This window comes from Catharus ustulatus, chromosome 3 (assembly GCF_009819885.2).
Source record: "Catharus ustulatus isolate bCatUst1 chromosome 3, bCatUst1.pri.v2, whole genome shotgun sequence".
Taxonomy (NCBI): Eukaryota; Metazoa; Chordata; class Aves; order Passeriformes; family Turdidae; genus Catharus; species Catharus ustulatus.
Window position 1 is genome coordinate 29,543,422 of NC_046223.1, and position 26,201 is coordinate 29,569,622.

General features: G+C 38.8%; 1 protein-coding gene across 1 annotated transcript in view; it reads right to left on the minus strand.

Annotated features, from left to right (window-relative positions):
* PPP1CB (protein phosphatase 1 catalytic subunit beta) overlaps positions 1-25,852 on the minus strand; it is a 29,462-nt gene extending 3,610 nt beyond the window's left edge. The window contains exons 1-6 of the mRNA XM_033055018.1: positions 25,559-25,852; positions 12,909-13,040; positions 9,420-9,650; positions 8,966-9,070; positions 4,184-4,255; positions 999-1,150 (exon numbers count right to left, since the gene is read on the minus strand). Of these exons, the coding sequence (XP_032910909.1) occupies positions 999-1,150; positions 4,184-4,255; positions 8,966-9,070; positions 9,420-9,650; positions 12,909-13,040; positions 25,559-25,610 (744 nt within the window). The 5' untranslated portion in view covers positions 25,611-25,852. The remainder of the gene's footprint in view (positions 1-998; positions 1,151-4,183; positions 4,256-8,965; positions 9,071-9,419; positions 9,651-12,908; positions 13,041-25,558) is intronic.
* Positions 25,853-26,201: the final 349 nt, after the last annotated feature.

Consider the following 26,201-nt stretch of genomic DNA (forward strand, 5'->3'; position numbering starts at 1 on the left):
CAAGTAGTATGATGCATCAGCTAAGGATATTTCCACTTTCCTAAATGAAAAGCTTCATGTTGTGATGTAGTACAACTAGTACACCCAACTGCTTACTTTGGTGCAACCATCCTGAACTTCTATAAGACATCATCCTTCTTTTATAAAGAACTGAATCAACTATATGAACACATGAAATTTGCAGCACTCTTGATCAGCAATTAAGAAATACAGTCAGCATGTGGAATCAATACTAAATTTTCTCTAATGTTTTAGCAGTAAAATTACAAAGAAAAATTTTTAAGTGTTCTAATAGTGTACCCAAGTCTAACAGTGACACAGAACAAGTGAGACTATTTTTGTTTCACAGCAGGAGGGAGCTTCTAAACTTGACTAAATAATGAAATTGAAACGTTATACAGGAAATTGAAACCTGATGTCCACCTAACTAGCACTCTTGCTTGAAGTAACCTAACAAAGTGTGCTAAAGACTGACAATGCAAAAACAGCCTGTTTGAAACGTGAAGAAAAACAATCTATGTCAAAGTACTCGAGATAGCTGACCCAAAATACTGGCAACAGTGAAAGTTTTTATGTACAGACGTGTTTGTAGAGATAGTAAAAATGCGTTTTATATTTCCATGAAGCAAAGCAGAGGTATTTTAAGCCAGAACTACCAGGGGATTGTCTACTGCTGAGACTGAAGAACTCAAACTTCAGTGTAAATCTCAAATTCAAGTCACTCTGCCCCTTTAAACCTGGAGACTTACCTCTGATGTTAACATATATCAATCTAATACTTGACAGTACAAAAAAATGGAAAAAATCCAGTGTTCATATTTTACTCCACTAACATTAGGCACACAGTTCAATAAGAGCTAAAAGAAGGACACAGCCTTTATAGGCCCTTTATCGGAAAGATTTCTCTAGACATAACACAATGCAAATTAAGTTCCAAATATACACCACTGATAAGGAGCAGGAGAGATTTTAAGAAGCAACAGCAGCAAAATTCATACCTGATGAGCTCGACAGATCAAATCCAGATCATGACGATTCAGAAATTTACTGACCACATCAGCACCAAAAGTGAAAGAGACCCCACGATCATTTTCACCCCAACCTTGCACATCTTTGTCTGGGTCAGACCACAGCAGGTCACAGAGCAAACCTTCGAAAGATAATACAAGTGAAAATGCCAGTCTTGGGAGGTATTTTATGACAAAACAGTTCTGTTGTAATTACCAGAGTAGCTCTCCTAAAAAAAATAAGTCTTAACAACAAATGCCAAAATACTCAAACTACAACTCAGACAGAGTGCAGTCTGGAAATCTGGAGATTTCCCCCCCACCTCATCACTAAAAATGCCTTGAGATGAAAAACATCAGAGCCAAACAGTTCTCTGAAATAATCCTTTATTACAATATTCAGTGTGTTTACAGTGAGCATTTGCAGAATTTAAAAATATTGAAGTCCATTAAAAGGTAACCATCAATTTCATAGCTCACCAAGAAAGTTTAGTTTGAAAGCTACAGTGAATTTAAATCCTATGGAAGGCTAGTCATAAATGCAGCAAGCAAATTTGTGCCATAAGTTTCTGAACAAAAACAGCTTTGATTCTTACCTTTCCTACCATTCATGAAGAACCTTAGATGGCTAAATGAAAATGTAACATAGCAAAACACTGATATATTGTTTCATGTAGCACTGGCAATTTGCTTGGACCCCTGTTGACCATGCCAAAAAGCCTTGTGACAGCCAGTCTGGAATCTAAGCTAGAACAATAAGCATTTTAGCACTGGTCAAGATCTTTTTTTTTTGTTGTCAACAAAAGGTCAGCTAACTCTGGAGTTAGCACCAAGTATTAAAAGAGATTTCTCTAGAGCAACTACAATGCCTTTACACATATAAAATTTTCCATAAATATTAACACGAGAAAGAATCAGGCCAATCCAACTACAACACAAACAAACCTCCAAATGTTTGAAAGGCATTTCACAGCTATGCATGAAAGTGTACTTTTTTTACCTGTGATGACCCATAGGCATATAAATACTTAACAGCATTGTTTCACCATTTGAAAGATATGCCAGCAGGTTCCTTCATCTGCCATTCAGAAGTTTGATTTACATTTGGTTACTTGCTAAACAAAATATTAAAGATGTTGTCTCTTAAACAACAGATCCTTCAAGCTGTAACCAAGTAAACCACTGTCTGAAATCCACTGTGCAACTAGACCATTTCATATTCACATACGTTTATCAAATGGTCTTCGGTGCCAGACATAGCTCCTCTCTAACACGCTAAAATCTGAACAGAACAAGTACAACTGCATTTCAGATAATATTTCTATCTTGAAATAAGCTACTGAACACAGATAGTGCATGACAAAAAACTTAATATTACTAAAATTTAGTTCTATTGAGTAGTTTTGTTTTCCAAAACAATAATCGCCCTGCAATCCCTAATGGCTTCTTACCATGAATTTCCAGCAACTGACAGAAGCTGCTTATCCCAGCTGTTTAGCAAATGCTTCCTCTTCTATTCTCTCCCCAAAATGAAATAATCTCTAGGGTCATACAGAACAATAGGCAAATCTGTTCTGAGAGATCTTTAAATTGCAGTTGAAGTTGCAAAAGTTTTTTGCATCAGGCTAGAAGAAGCCATTATAATAATCTAATCCTAGCACAGCCACATTATCATCTACCTAAACTTCTACATCAAAACAAACATTCCTTGAGTGACACCCCTCCACAAAGGGATAGCTTTGAAGGGTTTGAAACTTTCATGGCAGTGAGACCACTTCAGTTTATTTTTAATTTTCCACAATATTTACTTCCATTATGTAAAACTGGTTTCCTTAAATAGGTCCAAAAGATGAAGACCTTTGTCACCATAGCACATGTGCCTCTGATGGGACATTTCATTTTAGCTCTGACAGTACACATCCAACTATTGCTTCTGAAAGCAAAATTCACACTACAAAACCCTACACAAAACAACATCTTTTACATAAATCTCCATACTTATTTTTAGGAGGTACAAAGAAGAGAGATTATTTCAGTGGAGTGTCCATGGAAACAAGAACTATGTTCTGTAAGGGCATTCCTGAAGTGGGGGTGGCTCAAGCAGTATTATTTGCCTGCTGGATAAAACCATCTTTTCTGGGAATGATGATATATGCAAAGATTGACTCGTTTGTGCTGACATTTATTTGGTTATGTATTGAGCGAGTAAGTAGCATAAAAGGACAAAGAGTGTAGTAATTTATACTACAGAAACAATCTTAGTGTCAGGAGTGTATACACTGGCTTGCACAGAAGTGGTGCTGTTTAAGAGACAGTAGATATATTACCATTAGTCCCTGAATTACTCCTATGAATCAACATTAAGGCACATTACAGGAAACAGAATTCTTCTAGTTCAAAGTTTAATTGCAACTTATGCTGAAAAAAAGGTTTAGATCTTATATTTCTTCTGAAAGTTAATTTCAGACCACTGTTGAACTAACATTATAAAAACTATCCCATTGTACTGCTCAACAGTTCTTTTCAATCCACTAGTAAAAAAAATCTGTAATAAATGAAGACACTGAGCAAGATAGATTAAATCACTCAAAAGAACATTGTACAGAAAGGACTACCAATTTGCATCCAACATTTATAAACAGAACAATAATCTGTTAGAAGAAAATTTCACAACTAGTACATTGAGAGATGCAATTGAAATCCCAACTGCAGTGAAGTAAGAGCTATATTTTTCAAGTTTGGTGAGGAAGGAGACAAATAGAGAGAAGTCCAAACACTTAAACAACCAGGAAATTTAACTTTGTTGTGCTGTTTAACTTTGATAGACTTAAAGGTTTGTGTGAGCCTAACCAAGGCAGGGGGAACTAGCTCTTCAGCTTCCTCTATCTTTCATTAGATTTCTGAGATGTTTTAAGGAAAACTTGTGAATAATACATCCAAAAACATTACTGAAAGCATACCCTACTCTGCTATGACAACAACACAGACAACAACCTTTAACATACCAGATAACACAGCCATCATGAGGAACAAGGCTCACATCTTATATAGGCACCAAAGAATATTGTATTGTGAATAGAGGTTTAGTCACTACATTGCTTGCACAGAAATTGATTAAACCCATTTCATCATTAAGACCTATTTACAGTAGGTGACTATTTACCTATGTCACTCACCTGTGTCAGGAACATCTGTAGGTCTCATGATTCTCCGGATCTGCTCCATTGACTGGAGATCTGGAGACAGTCCTGTAAAAGTACAAGAAAACAAGTGACTCATATACACATTTTACCTGCAGAAAGGGTTCCAGAGAACACAAGATTTGAGATTCAAAGGCACACAGCATCCATTGTTTCCACTGCAACATAAACAAAAGGCAATTTGCTATAAAACAGTTAAGTTGCTGAATAGAGGGACAGAGAATAATACAAGTGAAATTAGCAAGGGGTTCTCATTACCATCCTTTTAGCCATGGAGGTTGTCATCCACTGTAGCTCAGCTGCTTAAGTCAATTATAAAATCACAGTACTTTGATCACTCAAAAAAAAAAATCACTTGGTAATCTTTCAATAGTTTAGCCATTAACAGACAACTACGATTAAAGCATGGAATTCCAAAGCCACCCTTTGAGGAGGTTACACACCCTAAAGCTCTGCTACTTGGGGCACACAGACATGAAAGAGAGCCTGCTAGATGCACTAGCATCTTAACACATCCTTAAATTATGGCCCTAACTGTCTTAAATTACTTAGGCCAAAGTATCTAATTAAGAAAGCTGCAAATATGAAAAAAGAATATGAAGATCTAATCTGTGATGAAACACATTTCGTATTAACAAACCATATCAATTTGACCCAGTCCAGAACTCTGAACAGTACAGAAGAAAGCTGTTATTGGAAAGGTAATTTTACATATCATTTCACCAAGTAAATAATTTCAGTTGTCAGAGTTTGCACAGGGGCAATGAATATGTTACAAGAACAATGACATTTGACAGGAACCAAAGCATTTGATACAGACTTGAGAAACTTTTCTTCAAATATGAAGATTTTAGACTGTTTTTCTTGAAACAATCTTATGATAAAAGCCTTCTATCATCATCAGCTTGCTAAAGCTGCTTTCACGCTGTTGCCTTGAGGTTGTAAAGGATGGCAGAAATCTGACAGTCATCTACTGAAAGGGGACATTAAGTCTATAAACATAACACAGGAATATTAATATAAATTCAAGTAGACAATCAGCTTTTAAACTATGATGAATCTACCACTTCCCCAGCTCTATTTGCACACACATTACATTAGCACTGTGCACTATACCCAGAGATTGTATTGGGCAGTCTTGGTGAAATAAGCACAACCAGTTTGACTTCCTATGAAGTTACAGCTCTCAGCATTTCAGGTTGCACCCAAAATGTATCTTTAATCCGCAAAAGTGTTTAAGGCCAGGCTGGATGGGACTGAGCAACCTGATCTAGTGGAAGGTTCCTTGCCTGCAGCAGGGTCATTGGAACTAGGTGATTTTTAACGTTCCTTCCAACTCAAATCTCTCTATGATTCTTTAAAGGGAAATGTTACTACAAACCATGTCTCAACCCTGTGGCTGTCCGTTTTTGTGCTATTTTACATTATTGCAAAATAGCAAAACCCTACAGAATTACCTGCAGGTTTGCAGACTTCTTTGACACCATTTCTTTTTCAAAATATTTTCCTAACTCTTCTTCCACAAAGAGAAATGGTTAATGTCTCAAATGCATACCTACAGAGAAAAATCCTACATGATCAGTGTTAAAGGATATAAGAATGCTAAAGCTGTAGAGCTGCTGCCACTAAAGTGATGGCTGAAACCTACAGCACACTAGAAGTATACATTTAAGTTGTCTTGCCACAACAGCTAAGCATAGTATACTGAATATATAGAAAGATATTTTCTCTAACTTTTTGAACCATAAGACCACCTCTCCCCTAAGGGAAAACAAAGAATTGTCATTACTTCTGGCAGACTCAAATTTGATTTGAGCCACTCTGAGTGGAATTGGTAAAGTAACTGTGATAGGTACTAACTTTTATAGTGCAATCTTTGAACAGTATATAAATCAAGTAGAGTTAAACATCATCATCTAGTTCATTGTAATTAACGTCACAAGAAAAACAGAATTCCAGAGCCTGAAACTACGACATAAATGCGTTTTACTGTACAAACACAGCTCCTATCTCAGAGCTAAAATCCAGTGTGGTAAGACCAACATATTCCATCAATATGACACTACAATATGGACTTTGTCTATAGAAACTTGAAATTAATAATGTAAGTTCTCTAAAGGTTAGAGTTGGAGAGTGGTATCATAGGTAAGAGGACCAATGCTGTACAGAATACAATGCAGAGAGAAAGGGAGAAGTCAGGAATGGTTATGGAATAAGCTTTAATGAAGCGAGATAAAGAGCAAAGTCAGAAGTTAGTTGAGAGGACAGCCTTAAAAGAAGAACCAATTATGACATGTTGAGAAATGTGGGAAGAGAAGGAGCTGATGAAAAAAGATACAATGAAAGATCCCTTCAGGAGCATGAACATTTAGAGACAGGGATAGCAAGAGAGGTTTGAGTTATACTGTGAGATGGATAACTCAAAACAAATATCCAGAAAAGTCCAGGTAAAAGAGATGACTCAGGATATTAGGCTATTGTAGATGGTCTACTGGGGTTGAAGTTAGGTGCCTTTTGTTTTACTATGTTATGCGGTTTTGCAAAGTTTTATTATATCCCAAAGGACAATATTTTAAAAATAAACTATGCAAAAATGCGCAATATAGTAAAAAAGGCACCTACCTTTTATCTACATGCTAGCTTCAACCTCCAGCAGAGTTGAATGGTTTGTGTTGCTGCCTCAGTGTCTATTAGAACATCATGAAAAGGCGCTGACAGTCCATTACTTCATTGGATCTGGAATGTAGTTTGGATAGGACTGGAGAAGAGTGGAAAAAGGGCAAAACTTATTTCTGTGCTGAATGCCCACTTCCATTTATTAGGAGCACACAGCACATTAATCTTTTCACTTTTTTTTCATAGCTGCAGATCAGTTCAGAGTGGCAATAATTTCAGTTATAGACTAACCCCATACAATTTAAGGGGCCATTAGCCATGAATAATGAAGTAAATACTGCTTTTCACAAGATCCTTAAAGCATACTATGAATAAAATAACCTCTTGTTTAGTCAAACAGCAAAACTTTAAATTCACACATGCCCCCCTCCATTTACAGTGAAACTTTAAACCTTTTCTCTTGAAAAATAGCTCTCAAGGCTTCTTTCTTATAGTTCAGGTCTGAAATGCATACACAGCTACCAGTTTTGTCATAGCATTCTGCTCTACCTGCTAAGATGCTTTGATTATCTTACACCTAAACTTAATTGTCTGCCTGAAACACTCCAGTATTTTGTTACTACTCATTCTGTTTTCAAAAAAAAAAAAAAACCCCAAAATTCAAAAATCTATGTTGATAGTAAAAACAGTAATTCTTTCATGAGTTGTTTTGAAGACAATTTATTACACGGGTTTTAGCCACCAATATTTGGCTACCTCGGTGCAAAATTAACTTTATATCTCACATTCTTAAAACTACGAGATCTAGCTTGTAAGATAGATAGCGGTTCTTAAAAAAAAAGGAAACACCACCAACATGGTAAGCAAACAGGTATTTTGACATGTCACTGCCACTCAGAGACTGGCAGACCCAACTGTATTACTGCATTAACTATGTTTATATAGTGACTTTATCTCAGAGCATGTTACATGTTCCTCCCGGGAAAGTTCAACTAAAAAAACCCCTGATAGTTTATTCTATTAGGCACTGAAGGCAGAAGCTCTGAATACAGGATGCAAGAATACTCCACACCATTTTTATAGCACATTCCATACAAGTATATAGTTCTTGAATTGATACCGTAACTTACAAAGGCAGGATGGCAGCCATCAATAGAACCTCATGAAATCTGGACAAGTCTGCTCAGGAACTCTAGGCCACACACTGTTTCTAATTCCAAACGGAGGTGTTCAAATGAGATGCTTCTGCAGTGCTTTCATTTCCTATAATTTCTATCTCACTGGCAACACAGGTGTGACACCTACCAAACCATTTCTGGACCATTCAGTGAAAGGAATTAAGTTGCTTATTAATGGAGGCAGTTGCAAATACAGCCGCAAAACACAGGATGGCTCTCACTACAAGTAATTGGAATTCTTGTCAACTGTTCAACACTGCAATCTTTTGAAAACTTGTTAAGCATCACTGCCTATAAAATGGCAATGTGGTGAGGCCTGTTCTACAAAGAAGAGAGCCCAATTAAGTTCCAATATTCAGACAAGTCACAGCCCTCGGTCAGATCAACACCAAACACTTTTTTCAGCAGATCAACAAGGCAGCACTGAGACAAGTACCCGCAGAATGTAGACTGTCTAGCAGCAAAGGCTTTATGGAGTCCATGCAAGCCATGTCTAACCTGTTCAGTGTTAACAAATGTCTCGCTTCAAGCTCTGTGTGACCTCAGCGGTCCCTCCCACCAAAGTGTTGTGAAACAGTTAAAAGAGACCGAGGGTGTAGAGCCAAGGTTACTTGTGAAAGTCATTCTTCAGTGCCAAGGATACCAATGTTCGGGAAGGCTGCACTGATATATAGTAACAGCAACAAGTCATGTGGCAAAGAAGGCAATAATTCTAGCATTAGGCAACCTTCAGAGAGGGATACACTGATGGGAATAGTTACAGACGCACTTCCACCTCAGGCACAAGAGGGCCATGTGTATCAGGTAAGAACGACATCTACTGACAAGTGCACAGAAAAGCATGACCTTTCCAGACGGTTAAACATCTCCAGCTAAGCACCAGATACACAGGCACACTCCATTTGGTATAGCATTAACCCAAAATCAGTTAAGATACAGCCTTTAAAAGCAGCCATTAGCTTACCTCCATGACAACAGAAGATCTTCTCATCAACAATGGCTGCAATAGGCAGACAGTTAAAACAGTCTGTGAAGGTCTTCCACAGCTTAATGTTAAATCGCCGCTTGCCTACAAAAACAGTGTGTGATATTAGGAAGAGAAAGCTAGTTTTTAAAGCCAACCTATAATACATATCAGAGTCTAAGCAAAAATGTTAGCAAACTGTCCTCATGGAGTTTTAGTTCTGTTAGCACACTTAGGTCTCAATCTCTTACAACACCATTTCAAGGACAGCAGAAGAAAAAATAGCAATGTTTGAGAGCAACATTAACCTTTGCTTGGAAAGTATTTTTAGAAAGTTTCAAAGCAGGTTCACAGAATATTGAAACCCTTGCAATACAAGAGTCACTGCTAAAAGTGTTTCCAAAACACAGTATTAGTCTGTTGTAGTCTTTCAAAAGTAATAGATTTTGCTTACATTCATCATAAAATCCATAGATTCGATTGATGCTAGCACACTCATGATTTCCTCTTAGGAGAAAGAAGTTTTCTGGGTACTTGATTTTATATGCCAGTAATAGGCAAATTGTTTCCAGAGACTGTTTGCCTCTGTCTACATAATCTCCAAGGAAAAGGTAATTAGCTTCTGGTGGGAATCCTCCATATTCAAATAATCGGAGCAAGTCTGTATACTGACCATGGATATCACCTGAATAAAAAAATATTTACCAAGGATTAGTGTGACAAAGACTTGCACAAGTAAAGAACTTAAGCCACCTAATTAGTTTTTATTCAGTAATATTAAAAAGGCATTAATATTACCTTTAAAATCTGGCAATATGCATCACAAAGGTAAGAACCATGCTAGTAATAAAGCAGAAGTACTCACAGGATATAAATAACTCACCATATCTGCAGAACTGCTATGTCAGGTATGGAGCCAATCTGAAACCCAAAAGCTATAAAAGTCTTCACAATAAAGTGTAAGCTTTCTAACCAAGCTTTAATTCATTTAAATTAAAACAAGGTCAGAAAGAAAACAGGTATAAGACCAGGAAGGAAAAATCACCAAAAAAAAATCACATTATTTACAGCAAAAACAGATCAGTAAGTAATTGAAACAGACTGGAGAGAAACTGAACGTTGTGCTGGCAAAGTACACCTACTTCAAAGGTCAATTCCTATAACATTACTGTACTAAAAATCCCATCCCCCAGCATTTAGACTAATCCCTCTTTTGACGCATGTAACAAGCGATAGAGAGACTCCAAGACTGCCATCCCTTACAAGATACTCAACCCTGCAGCTTGTTCTTAGGAAAAATACTTGTCATGTTACTCTTCACACTCCCAGCTTTAAAACTAACTAAGCTTTCCACGGAACAGCTCTGTGTGGCATTTGCACCACCACAGTGTATCACATCAGAGCAGCCAAAGCTAAACTATCCCTGAGCTGTCTGCATGGGTAAGATGCCAAAGCTGCTCTACAGTAACTTGTAGCATACACGCAATGTATTCCAGCTGACTGGAAACCTCATTACCAGAGTGGCTGGATGCAAAACAGATATACCAAAAGCCTTCAGTACAAGCTATATGTTATTTAGATTCAGTACCTCCTGGTCCTGCACACTAAGTACTACATAAATGTATTTTCACTATTGCTGCTCCTTCAGTGACAAAATCCTGACTTTGCTCAGCAGAGTTATTCTCCAGCAGAGCACGAGCTACTACAGCCTCAAAAGAGAAAAAAAGAACTTGCACAACTTTCCTCATCTTAAAAAAAGAAAAAAGTTCCCAAACCTGCATGCTCTCTGGTTCATAAAAAGCATACAGTGGTAATAAGAGTACATGCTATACTATATTCCTTTAAACTTTCCATGAAAAATGCAATACTTCCTCCTTCAGGCAGCATTTTCCCATAACTATTTTCTCACTTGGGGAGAAGAATCACTTTCCAATTTTCTTCTAATAAAGGTGATCAGTATCTACTACCCAATTTCAGTCACAATCTGAAGCTCCACTGGTTAAAATCTTTCACATACATTGCAACGAGACTGATTTGTATTCTACTTGATATTTAGAAGTCTCCAGGTCACAACCTGAAAAAAGCAGAAGACTTCTCAACAAATCATTTCTATGCTGAGTTTAGTATTCTAGAACCATGTTATCAACTCCCCAGACTTCAGCACTAACAGAATTAATTACCATGTAAACATACTACAGAAAATATTATTATTGGGCTGTCTATAACTACTTTCAGTTACACATGTGCACCAGAGGGACAAATGCACTTAATGGGTAAAAATATTGTACAGAAACAACTTCATTAAGGGACCAAGACATTTACCATTCCATTCAGAGCACCTAGCATTTTAAAATACAGCTTCATGTGAGCACAAGTCAAAGCCTACCAGATAAAAAGACTTATATTAAACAACACATCTATTTTAAAATGGACATTTACATAAGAGTATCTTTCATCTTGCATTAAAACACCATTTGAGGATGTAGAGCTTATTTTGAACTGACTTGATTGTAATACAAGACAATCCTATAATGGTTCCTCAGGCATTGCCTGAACACACAAGTACTAGTTCAAAGCACTACCAGCTGCATATTTTGCTTTTGGTGAAAGCAATCATCTTTCTTCCACTTTTATCTAAATGCAGCTTTGACAATTGTTCTAATATCAAATTTAGATGCACCTGACACTTCCTGGTACTTTCACTGTGTTTGGAATCTGATTTAAGATAACAAATGTAGCATTAGCTACACCTATTACTGCACACCTAACAGTCCTTTCAACTGCCTTGATCTAAGCAGATGAGCAAGAGCTAACTATGAAACAGGCCAATTATTCTTTGCAACCTTGACTTATGCACAATTTACCTGAGTTGCCATGTTTTCTTCATCAAGGAATACAATTAAGGCTACACTACCAAATGAAAGTCTAAAGAAAACACAACGTGATAAAGCTGCATTTTATCTTCAACTTGATGTCATTAGGCAAGCTGGGCTGGTTTTTCCTCCCCACCCTACCAAGCAATTAGTCATTTAAAAATGACACTGCCATTAGTGGTTTGTTTGTGGGTTTGGCTGTTTTATTTGGGGGTTTGGGTTTTTTTAATCGGTAATATCGTCTCTTAATGTAAAAAACACTGGAGACGTTGCATCTGCCAGGAAGAAGCTCATCTTTGAGGATGGAAGTGGTAATGAATACAAAGATTGTTTCCCCTTTAATATTATGACACTTTAACTGACCTAATTCAAGGAATTTTATGCTTTCAAAGACATTGCCTATTGTTAATAAGCAAGTTGAAGGATGATTACAATCTGGTATCTACAATACTTTTAAAACATTTTTTTACAAGCTTGTAGTTACAGTGTAATTTGGAAGAAGTCTAGCACCTTATAAAGGCTTAGTGAGGTAAAAACACAGGTTGCATTTGTGTTTCACAGTAATACTGATGTTTGTTAAAACATGCTGTAAAGCTCAAGGAATCTGTTACATGGTAACTAAGCCTAATTTAAGTCTGCACTCAGTTTCACTTTCTCAATTGAAAGACTAACAATGCCTTCAACTTTAAGTGTTTCATTTCACAAGGTCTTTGTTTAGTTTATGCTTTGAAGTGAGCAACTGCAACACGTGGGTCTTTAAAAGCAGCTAACTGCTTTCTGAAATAGTGATCAGACAGGCTGCAAAATTTGCACTAGGCAAGGGCATAAGCAGCCCTTACTGCCAAGGAAACTTGCTCCAAAATAGTGTGAGGAGCATCAGCAATGTACGAAGTGCTAGCTGCTTTTCCTTCACTTAATCCAATAGAAACTGAAAACTACTTTCAGGATTTTGAAGACCACCCTCTAATCCCAACACAGGTTTATTTGCCCGACTCAGCATTCTTCCAATCCCTCTAGCATAAGCCTAGATGAAAACATCTACATAAAACAGACATATCAAGCTTACATACCACAAATTTTCAGAGGTGCCTCTAGTTCCAGAAGAATAGGCTGGCTAAGAAATATTTCCCGTGATTTTATGCACAAGCCCCGAACTTCTGCTTCAGTCATCTGAACAATCTTCCCAGGACGACATCCTCGTACTGAAACGAGACATTTAACAGTTGAAGGTAACTACTACATAGATACACAGCAATAGCTAAGTGTAGATGATCTGTATTTAAAACTTATATTTGACAAAAAGCTAGTATCACATTCTACATATGTACCAAGTATCTTGGATTTAAGTTGTCCAATGAACTGTAAAATTAATGTCTAATACTGTGGTAATCTGGGTTTAAAGATCTGTATGCGCTCCTGTTCAATCAGGTCTCAGAATAGAACAATATAAGCTGTGCTTTTGTCCATAAATAGCAATTTTAAGTAGTGTTTAATTTAACAATTTCTTTATGCTAGAGTATTCACAAAAGACAAGAAAAATCTCAAGAACAGATAATCTGAAAATATTTCCACATTAGTACACAGTAAGCTTCTTCAGGACTGTTAAGTTTAAAAGCACTAAATATAAAGAAAAAATCATAGAGATGATTATGTTTAAATAAAGAGAAACTGTCATACTAGGAATATCACACCAAAAACTACAAAAGTTTGATGAAACTTTCATATATAATGGCTCTTAAATTACTGAAACCCTTACAGTCAAGAACATTCTAATTAGAATGAAATTGAATTCCTAAAACCTGTAAGTCAGGTGCTCAGACCTATATTTAGTACAAAATCAAAACCATTCCTATGCCATTGCACTCCAACCAATATCCTCTGGCAAATCTATCTGCAGCTGCTTCTTTCTATGAGAGTCTGTATGATTCCTCTGTCAGAGGCTTTTGTGCATCTTTAATGAGGCACCAGAACAGAACAAATGTGTCACTTTGGCCAATCCAGTTCAGTCTTGCATCTCAGCATAAACCAAACCTCAGAGTTCAAACTAATAAACCAGAATTTCTCAGTGCCTACAACAGGCAAACATCCTGTCCTGCCATCTGTTTTAGATGAAAGCAACATTCAGCATTAAACCATGGTAGTACCTACAATGGAAGGCAATTTGAAACTTCTGCAGCTCACGTCCAAATGCTTTCAAATTCATGCACAGTACTTTATAAATTATTTCATGCGAATTTTACCTGCAACTTCAGTTAGCCTAACAAATTTGGGAACAGAAGAGCAAAAACTAGCTCTGCTTTTCCTCTCCAAAACAGAAAAGTAAGCTTGTAAATTTTTTCAAAAATTAACATAACCTCACTTCTCCTTTAATTTCTGCTTAGTTCCTAGAAAACCTACTATATAGAGGAGGTCACTATTATTACATCTAGCATTATCTACATTGCGCAATGGAGAAGAAAGGACATGAGGGAAAGTTTGTCCTGGGTCACCTAGTACTACAGTCCAGTGTTAAACTCAAAATGCTCTGCTCTGGTTATCTTGTCCCAGTGTAACTGCACATCTAGCCACGCCAACATTGTGCTACAAACATTTTTAGTAAACACCAGACACTTGTTAAACAGAGGTTAGGAAGTAGTCACAGGAACTGTGTGTGAAAAAGGGAGGACTGAAGAGCAGTTTTCAAAAGCAGGGAAGATACATTAAATTAGATCCCTGAACAGCTAGTTTGAGTGCCAAAAGAGCAGGAGGAATAGTCTATCTGAAGTTGAGGATATATTGAAAATACTTAGCTCATTAGAACCTCACAAGAAAAAGGCTGTGTCATACAGGACTTCTTTCAGCGACACTCTGAATCACTACCAGCTGATATTTATCACCTGGTAATAAACATCAGGTGATATTTATTTATGGTAAGTCACATTCCTCTTGCTAATTAAGATTTCAACTACACTTCAGAAAGCAAACAGCATTTTAGCAACACTTTTTATGTTATTATTCTTCATGCATTAATATGTTCACTTACATATTAGAAGAATACAAAGGCAGACATCAGAAACTATCAATGCGACTTGCAAACAACACATGCCTACAGGCTTCCATTTCATCAAATCTCAAACAAATGTTCTTACAAATATGTATCTTCAGCCCCACTGTTAGCAAAAAAACCAAACCAAACCAAAACCAAAAAACAAAAAACCCAAAAAAGAACCAAACAAAAACTCAGGCTTTACAGCTTTGCACAGGACTTGACTATCCAATCTGCAAGGTACCACAATGTTCCAATAACCTCCATTTCAAATGTTTGTGTTCCAATAGCTCATAATAATCCCCTTCAGAGACCTGGAACTCTTTCTGATAGGCACAATAAATCGCCATTACACACAAGCAGAGTCTTCATATTACAATGGCTGTAATTTTAATTCAACAATTGCTGTATTTTAGACCCATAGCTTGCAACAAAGTCACACCAAAGCACCATACAGCACAACCAGCTTTCCAGTCATGTCTTCCCACTACAGACAGCCTTTCTTTTAACCATTCTCTTCTATATTTAACTTTCATGATGGTTTGTGATACAGAATGATGCCATTTCATACAGACCAAAACCAAGAACTGGAACTGCACACTAATATCCACTCTAGTTTTGGAACTCAAACCCAGGAAAGCCCACTATATACAACACTAATGTTACCACAAGCAGCATCAGACCAAGCACTGAGATCAAAACTAAGGTAGCAGTTCAAGTAGGGCATCCATAATACTTAAAATAACTTCAATCCAATCAGTTTTTCTTACACCACCAGCCTTTAGCTCCCTTTGAAACTCACACAGCGGTTTAAACTTGGAACATTTGCTTTACAGGACCAGTGCTTTGAGTGGCACCAGATTTTTTCATGAGAAGGAAGGCACAGAACATGCAGCTCCTGACCTCATAATTAACTGCTAGTAAGTGCCTTGATGGTAGTTCTTTGCTTCTAGCAGTAGCCCTAAATGCTGCAAGTCCCCAACAGAAAAATCAACTAACTTATTACTTCACTCCAGATCTTCCAGGTTAAGAGACACTTCTACAACTCTGACAGGTCTATCACTCAGCAGAGGAGACAGCATACACCTGCGATGATCAGTCACTTCCATGCTTTGGGAAGGGTGTAGATCTGAGCCATTGCACCTTTGCAAAGGCACACTCCACCCAAACAGTTTGCAGCTCCAGAGTGAGCACTTAGGTTCAGTTGCATTTGAAGTAATACAAAACCTGGGGTTTCATGAGGAACAATCACCAACACTACTTAAGATAAAAGCAGTTTTCTCCCACAGTTCCCTGATCAGCAACCAGGGTGCTACATACTGAGAAATGGGAGGCTCCTGTGACCCTGAAAGGCTCAGCACTTCACTGGATTCACAAACACACTGAAAGGTTTGCCAAGTAGCAATCCAGAACAGATGTGCCATAGCTGTGATACAAGCACACAAGCAAGACTAAGCACTTATTTCAGCAGCTTACATTACAAGCAGAATTTTGTCCAAGTTCCCTTGACTCAGCTGAGCTTTGCATGGATTGTAAACAGCACTGCATTTAGTTTTTCAAAAGCCAAATCCCCAAGAACAGATTGAAGGGGAGGTTCTAAGAACCAGATCGAGAGTCTAAGAGATATTTTTCAGACTCATTTACAAATTACTATAGCTAACCACTCAAGTCATAGCTTCACACATGGCAAGATCTGTAGCTCAGATTTTAACAGCACTGGGAAAACAATTTTTAACAGCTGTCAGTTACCCAGGGCAGAAATACCATATCAATATTAAAGTGAAAATAATTCTTTTTAATCTAAGATGCAGATGCTGTAAACAAGTTTTGATTTACATAAATCAGCCTTTTGATAGGGACAGCACTTCCAGTTGTAATACATAAACTCACATGCATAGTGTTTTGACAGAACAAGCCTTTCCTCCAGTGAGCTTCAAGCAAAGTGACAGTACAGAATAAAAAGAAAAAGCAAATATATGCATTGAACACTGAGACTTATTTTAGCACAACAGATCCTACAGTCACCAAAAACCTACTCTAATTGATACTAGAATAATCTCTGCATCTACACAATCATTGTAAGCAACCTTAAGAAGTTCAGTAATGGTAATTAGCAATCCAAGACATGAGCTGCACAGTGGCAGGTAAGAAAAACTTCAGCAAAATATAACTTTTTTTTTAATCCCTCCAAACTCACGCCAGAGAATAGTAGATTATGTAATGCAGTACTGAAAAGGAAAAGGAAAGTGGGTCAAAAATTGGCTGTTCCAAGTTCCACTTGCATCACTTTTTTTCCATAGCCTTTCATGAAGTGGAAAAAATGTATTTAACCTCTTCTGTCACACTGCTTCTGGTGTATCCCTCTCCAAGTAACTAAGCTGCTCATTTTGTGCCATCACTAATAGTTTCTTCAATTACTAAGTCAGCTGTGGTATGCACAGCTACCCTAAGCATTTATCTGGTGTTGGTTTCCAAGATCACAGTGTCCCGTTTACTGGACATAACACTCCCAGTTTTACCATAACATCAAAACCCAGAGAGCTCCCCATAGTATCATAAAAAATTGGGTCAGCATTATTGCCAATAAGCACTCTCCTTTCCATTCACTCAGGGTTTTTTGCAGACATGCATTTATGTGGTCACACAGTAGCCACATAGTAAACTGCACAAGTGAACTGATATTTTCTTCCTAGAACAAAGATAGAACAAATCAAAAATGTAATCTAAATCGTTCCCAAGCTGAAGAATACATTCTCTGTGCACTTGAGACAGGGTGAGTGAAAGAGTAAAGAGCTGGCTCTGCTTTTTTCCACAGTAGCGCCAGCCAAGCTCATGTCTGAAATTATGGCCTTGGAAATCAATTTTGCCAGAGCAAATCTAAAAAATACCCCCAAACTACAACACAAGACTGCAAGCATGCAAATTTATAAATTGCACACAAGCAATTCCCTTGAGCTTACACTCCCCCCACATTCTGTAGGACGTTTATTCATTGGTGATTAACAACTCCAATATTTAACTGGGTTTTTTTGTACTTAAAAGTTCTTTGGAGTATTTGGCAAATGTTGAACAGCCTGTCAATAGTAGGAGCAGAAAAGGTTTGAAAGCTAAAGTGGCATTACCTGCGACTTGGGGAAAAAAAAACAAGCAGTCCTCATACTGATCTTGGAAATAAGTTCTGAAGTTATCTGCTCTCAGTATTTTTTAAATCCAAATTACATACTTTCATGAGTTTAAGTCAAGAATCCTATATTAGATTTTAAAAGCAATTATCAATTTGAAAAGCAAAACTTCTACTCCCTCAGAATATCTTCAGTTATTTAACTTGTTCAGCTGCCCTCCAGAAGCAGCCACTCCCTCCCCACCTCACAGCAAAACAGAGAGTAAGCCAGCAACACAAGTTTTAAATTTTCAGAACTGCTGTGACAGAACTAAGCTTAGAATAGCTCTCATTCACGAGTTACACTGGTGGGCAACAACAATATAAATGAACCCTTTAGAGCTTTGCTCAATTCAGCAAGAACATATCGCTGAACATACAGCTCTTCTGCAGTGTGCCCAGCACATCCCTGTACCTTTCCTAGGGTACATCACCCAAATTTCTCACTAAAAATAGAATAATCAGTCTCCCAGTGAGTTTTTTTTCCTGAAAAACTGTGCTTTTATAAGCAAGTAACCTCAAAGTCTATCTAAAATTGCCTTCACTAGGTGACCTGGATATTAAGTATTTTGCTGAAGAACAGCGATTGCTTGTGAACTCATTTTAGCAGGCTTATTTAACATCAAGCACAAATTCACTGCAGAGTAACAGACTGCACAAGCCTTTAATTGGAAAAAAAACCCTAACAATAAAGTGGTGGTGTTCTACCCAAACTTGAATTTACATTCTTCAAACACATACTATCCAGTAAAATTAATACTCATGGAGAAGAGGCTTTATTAGAAATTACCATATAAAACTGCTTCAGGGATGCTCCAGTAAAGCCCATGAAAACATGCAACCTTTCCCCATTCCTTTAGCTTTTCATGGACCACCTGCTTCCTTACACAGAAGCTCCATAAATTGATGTCTCAATCATTCTGCATCATACATGGTTCCAAGAATTGCTGAATTCAATGTTGAAGGACAAGACCACATGTTCTGTATTTCCTGTTTGCTTAAGTACACTTGAACCTAAAACTCAAGTAACCACCAAAACCAAAGGTAGAAGCCTCTCACAATGCTGTATTATACAGTGATAGTATTCCTGTCCTAGTCTACTTGGAAAGCTAACCTAGCATAAAAATTTCATGAAACAAACAATTTTAGCTTCTTTCTCAAAGGATGACTTTCTTTTTCCTTAAAGTAGTGATAATAAAATTTCTAAAATTCAAGGAAAGAGAAGGTAAATTACCAAGTTACTTCATAACTTCTGAGAAGTACCAAGGAGAAAAGTTACCGAAGTTATGATACGAAAACCTGGGTGTAACTTATGCATATCAGCGTCTCTGGTACTTAAGCAACAGTTACATGGGATGTATACAAAAAAGCTTTGTATTAAACTTGGTATTAAAAATACAAAAACAAACACAAAATATGTCCCCCCCCCCCCCCCCAAAATCCAGGAAAGATGGTAGTGAAACAAACAAGTCCTAGTCAATGTACTAAGACAAATCACACAACAGAAGGTTGATTTCAACGTTCAAATTCTAAACCAGAGACCCATTACCTTCAGAGGCACCTCAGGCTGTAGTTAAGAGTGGATTCCCCTATACACCCCCCTTCACAGAGTACTCATTTGATCTTAGTGAGTAACAGCAAAATACAGCATGCTGCCTTCACCACAGTCTACGGTTTAGCAGTGCGGTTTCTTTTTTTTTTTTAAAAAATGTTACACACCTCCCTTTGGTGGTAACTAACGAGCAGTTAAGAGAAATTAAACACTTTATAGTTGCAGTGATCTTAAATAGGAACAGTGTTTCTCTCCTTTTATACTATGACTTAGCTGTGAGTGAGCAAGACAGTGAATGACACAAGAAAAACCTGTGTTGCAAAGTACCTAAAGGAAACAGTTACTGAATCATGGAGCCTTCAAGCGGCAGAACAGCCAGACAGAACAAAGAACCCCAGCACACCGCCTGATGCAGGGATCTTGGCCTTCAGTGCAATTTCTCAAGCCAACCATTCCATTCGTCATGCACTTATAAAGCTAAAGATGAAGTGGCTGATATCTGCACTGCTGTACAAACCCAGAAATAAACTTCATTCTTCTATCCCTCCTCTCTGGTTAATACAATACCTACCCTCCTACAAACATAGCAAAATTGCCTAGGTTTTTCCTCTTTTTAAAGACTCTTAAAAAAAAAATCCTTCATAAGCAACTCCTATTAAAGTTATTCTTGTTTATTTTTCTAGTACCAAATTATCCAGTGATGTCACTCCAAGCTAGGTAATAACTCCTGTTTATTCAGGATTCATCTCCATAGTTTGTTTATATTGTTTTGCAACAGATCATTAAGGCCTATTTTATTTCTCTACAACTGTCTCTGTTTCAGCATCAGTTACAGAGCCTGGAACTGCAAGAACTACTACCACACCATAACACCACACCATCAGGCTGGCTGGCTATATTAATTACTCAAGACAGTAACAAAATAAGAGATATTATTGACCACAGAACATTTGACCAGGACGCTCTATACCATTGAAAACTAATAAGAAAAGTCTCACTTATTTCACAAGAGTTTAAAATCCAACTTCCATTTTAAAAGTTGAGTAATATTCAAATTTCTATGTTTATCACAATCTGAAGACCTCCGAAAATGAAGCTTGCACTTTCTTAGAAGACATCACATGACACAGTAAGAATACCATGCAATCAGCTACATTAAGGCAATCATAAAAATCACCCTTTTACTTGAACATTGAAGCAATAACCATTCCCTACATCTACTTGTAGTCCAACAAGTCTCTTCTTGGATAAGTATTTCCCAGTTTCTTTAGTGCATTGGTACTATCAGAAATAGTACCCCTCAGCCTCACCAAAAATAAATTTGTTTAGAAAAGATCCACATTAAGTTCAGTCAGATTAATTCTAATTGTTCATTTTAATTAGGACAGCTAAATTTAGGCAAGCAAGGTGTCTCGCCCAGACAAGGAAAATTTGTCTGTGCAGCAACATAAATGAAACCCCTTTACAGAAAGCCATCTTGTACCTAAGGTTACTGTGTCTGGGTTTCCCCAAGTACGTCGTCTTCCATATGGTAAATTCCATAGTGTTTACTAACAGACACCTATAAACTTAAAAGCGCAGAGATTCATTCCAGCTGGGCTGCTTTATACCCAGAAATTTTAAATGACAGCACAGAAACAGGAAGCCCAACACCCTGACAAAAAAGTGACAGAAATAAAGAAATCTTACTTAACACCATTCACAGCACTCTTTACAAGTCAAGGCTGCACCTCTTCCAGTATCTTTGCTTTGATATAGAGGCAACCTTTTCCACACACCACTAAATTCACATGAGCTTAGAATCTGGCTTAAATGTAGACCTGGTGCACCCATTTAGCTCAGCATTGTTGCAAATTTCAGGGTATTTCCAGGTAGGGATACATGGTATTCCTAGATGAGACAAAACACAAGTAACAATTTCAGCTGCAGAGCCCAAGAGAAAAAAATTACATTGGGAAAAAAACCTCTCTTCACATTAGAGGGTAGGATTCAAGGAGACATGTGAATCACAGCCTTCCAATACTTAGAGGGCTTATAAGAAATACAGGGACATACTTTTTAATAGGGCTTGTTGCAGTTGCACAAGGGGAACAGATTTACACCAAAAAAAAAAAAGTAGGTTAAGACTAGATATATGGACGAAATTCTTTTACAGTGACATTGACGAAACACTGAACAGGTTGCCCAGAGAGGTGTTGGATGCTCCATTCCCGGAAACATTCAAGATCACACTGGACAGGGCTCTGAGCAACCTGATCTAGTTGAAGCAGTCCCTCTCACTAGAGAGGGGTTGTACCAGGTGACCTTCACAAGCTCCTTCCAAACCAACCATGTTATGGTTCTGTATTCCACATCTGATGTGCTCATGGCAGTCTCACGTGTGCATATTCCTGTGCTGTCCACAGCTAGAACAGACAGGGAAAAAAATCTATCCACCAGATGGCACAGCTGGGATGATAGAAGGAAAAAAAAAAAAAAACAAACAAAAACCCCACAAACATGAAATAAGTACACACACTGAAGCAAAAATAAGACCACCATCTTCGTGTGCCATAACACAGCTAAGCCTGACCTGTGATTTGGCATACCAGCACAAGAAGGAAATACTCTTTGAATGAATTTGGCTTATTCACTTTCATGGTCACATATCACTCTTAAGAGTCTTTTGGCAAAGCTATGGAATTCTGTATTTAAATGACCTGCAAATTTTTGCGGATTCACTCATGACAGACAATAAAACTCAAAGTGTCTCCAAGATAGTGAGGCACACATGTCAGAGCATCAGCATCTCCCTCATTCTTCTAGTAAAGCAACAGGAACGACAATTTAAATCTGGCAGATGGTACCTGGTAGACAGAGATAAAATAAGCATTGCTATGTTCAGATTTTATGTATACACTTGAGTTTTTACCTTCCCACCATTTCCAAACAGTAGTTATTTAAAAGGTATCACTAACTAGTGGCCAAGTACTAGACACGTGACAAGAGAAAATCAATGCAAAATGAGATCTTACCATTCCTAAATTCACCACTTAGCCAATGAATAGAGGATAAGAACTTGGTATATACAAAAGAACATGGAAATTAAAAGTTAAAGAATATAGAAATTAAAAGTTAATGTCCTAGAAGACTATTAACATCCATTATGCCCTGGTTCAGATGAGTCTATGAAAACCATCTCTAAATTTAACTCAAGAGGTAATCAATCTGGCTTTCAGCACTCAAATAATCTACAAAGTAAGTAAATATACATTCAAGATAAGCATGTGGGCACACTCCTTGAGGACTGGGAAGACATTCTTGAACTCTCCCAAGCAGCCCAGCTGTAGGCCATTTCATACCGCTATCAGAAAAAGAAGCCAAAATCACAATTAAACACAAAGAAAATAGACAATCTGAACAGGTAATTCCAATCAAAAGGCAAGTTAATGTGACATATAACCCAGAAGCAACAAGGATAAAAACAGTTAGAGTAACCTAATTAAAGTAGGAGCGAGAACTCCTGACAGTTAATATCACAGCATAGAAACAGGTGTCACCACCCAGCAACCCAGTGACAGCAGTGAAGTTTCCTATTGCTGTGGCTTTTGATATGTATTTGCTACCTTTGAAAAATAGTGTGTAGCAGCACTGAGAGACAACTGTAGGCTGTTATTCAAACTTAAAGCCATACATATCACTCAAAGCAACCAAAAGGACTAAATATATACTGCATGACAACATTTAATGAAAATGTCTTTATTATTTCACTGTGCTTACACCACAAAAGCCATGCTTCCTTATCCTTTTAAGTCAAAGTTGAAGTGTGAATAATGGAGCCAAACAACTTGCTTCGAACAATTTAACTGGAGATAAGAGTCAACAGAAATTTTTCTGCGCAACCAGCGTGGGGAGGGATTCACACTCACTTTACCAGAACAGGTCAGCTAAGCAACAGCATGAGCTCCAGAATGTGAGTTGCCAATTGTACAGAAAAAAACAAACAAACAACAAAAAAACCCTTCATTGTGGAACACTGCTATTTGAACCACAGCTTAGAATGCTATATGCTAGCAGTGCAACAAATAAAAGACAGTAAAAAGAAAGTAAAAATAATCGACACACAACACATTTCTTTAATTCCTATCTTTTTTTTCAAACAAAACCTGTAAGAATCACCTATTATGTTTCAGATACAAGATGTTGTACAAGGTACTCCTCTAATGTAAGCAGACGACAAACAGACAGAAAGCACCCCATTCCCCTTAAAAATCTTCATAATCTCTGCTTAGAGTTAAAAACAGACTCAGAAACAGAAAAGAAAAATTACAAGTAAGGCTTGGTTCAGAAGTTGTACATACATATATCCCTAAAGATTAAAGTATGGAAGACAAAAAGCACAAGGTTAAGCTGCTGAAACACAAGGTAACAACCATAACCCAAAAAGCTACAAAGTTGTAACACAAGTATTTAAGGTGTACGTAAACTGTATGGAACATATATTTTAGAAGTTTTCAGAACAAAATAAATAAATAAGCAGAGTAATGATTAAGAGGGAACAGAACAATCTGACAAGTTGCATGCCAAAACACTGCAGAATCCCCTCCTCTTAAAGAAATCTATATTTAAATTACTACATTATGGTGGAACAATTATCTTTTAAATATATTATTTAAAGTGTCTCAAAACCCCCAGAACCATAAATATACGTGTATCTTAATGTCCCCCCCAAAAAAATCTGCCCTAAAATGCCAACACTCACTAGGTTATTATTTAGTTTGTCTTAAAAACCTACCTATTAATCTGTGTTTCAACATCCAGAAAAAGAAAGCTTTATCTGCATTAGCGATCTAAGAGAAACTTCAACTGATACTTGTTTCTTCATACTATACTACACTGCATACCTTAAACCACAAACATAAGCACAACTGTTCAAAGACTTTATGTATTTCTAAACACTGATTTTGCTGCTCGTAATTTTCACATCGAAAAGGGTAAGACAGCAGCTACTAAAAAGTCCTTAAAGCCTTAAACCCCCTACTTTGTAGAAACTCGGCTGAACAAAAGCTCAGCCTTACAAAACTTGTTTCAATTCCCAAACTATACATGCTCCATAAATTCCTTTCTATAAGCCTTCTGCAATGTGATCCAACTATCTAAGGAGTACAGTAACCAAATAAATGAACAGTGCATACCCATGCAAGTACTCTCATCTCATCTCCAGCATACCAGGTATTTGTTGAATGTGGAATGAAAGATTAATGGAGAAGAGGCCCAAGAAGACTAAACATTCACGAGGTAACTTAAATAAAAAGAAAACGCTAGCAGTAATTCCTCGGCTTCTCCAAAAGCAGGCAATAAGTGAGCTTTTTCGTTACTTTAAAGGGCAGAAAACCTATTTAATACACAGAAAACCCTTCACAGCCTTCATCAGCCACCCATGAGAGCCACTTCTGGAGACTGCCCCGTAGGCAGGCTGAGGAATGTCAGCGCACTAAATCCCTCTGCTCCCACCGACACTCACGTACACACAGCCCCACACCTAACGCAGCTCGCAGACGTAATTTCACACACGGAGGACTGCGACTACAACCCGACCAGAGAGGGGCGGGGGGGAAAAGGCCGCTCAAGAGCTCAGCCAGCGAGGCGTCCCCAGCTCGCCCCTCAGCCAGGCAGCTGCAGAGGGGTAAAGAACGGAAGACGGAAAACGAGGCTTTTTAAAATTAAATTCCTATTAAATAGGAAAGCAGCCAGACAGGGCGGGCACCCCCCGCGCACAGCAGCCCCTCCTCCTCCCTCCGCGGGGCTGCAGGGCCGGGGCTCGGGGCACCGGCGGGACGCGCCGAGCCGAGCCGAGCCGAGCCGAGCCCGCTCCGGCCGCCACCCCGGCCCAGAGGTGCAGGGAAGGCGCTGCCCCGCTTGGCCCGCACCGCGCCGGCAACCCCGGCTCCTCCCGCGGGGAGCGGCAGCGGTGCCCTCTGGCTCCCCGCGGCGCCCCGCTCACCTTCCAGCAGCCGGGTGATGAGGCTGTCCACGTTCAGCTCCCCGTCCGCCATTTTGTGGCCACCAGACTCGGTCCCGGGCGGGGAGAGGGCGGGGTGGAGGGCGCTCCACGAAGGAGGAGGAGCAGGGAGCGGCGGCCACAGCGACAGTGGCTCCCCCCACCCCCCTCCGGCGGTCCCCGGCGGCCGCCCGGCTTCTCCCGCTCCCTCGCAGCTAAATGGGAGAACGCGGCCACCGCTCCTCCCCGCGCCTCCTCCCCTCCTCGGGAGCCGCCAGGGCGCATGTGCCGGCTCGCCCGCCGCCGCCGCTCGGCGCCCCGCAGTGCGCAGGCGCGGCGGGCCCGGTGGCGCAGGCGCGGAGCGGGCTCGGCCGTGCCCCGATGCTGCCCGGCGGCCTCGGGTGGCGGCGGCGCCGGGCACGGACAAAAGGCTGGAAAATGAGCCTTGGGAGCGGCCGTGTCACCCCAGGGTCACCCCTCCGCCTGCTGGCACCGCACCTGTGCGATCTCTTAGTTTATTAAAAATAATAATAAAAAAAATCTGTCGTAACTGGAGTGACGAGTTGTGCTCTTCACAGCGCTGTTCTAACGCAGTTGTCAGGGGAAACTCTGTGGTTCGCGTTTCACTGCGGCGGGACCTGCTAGT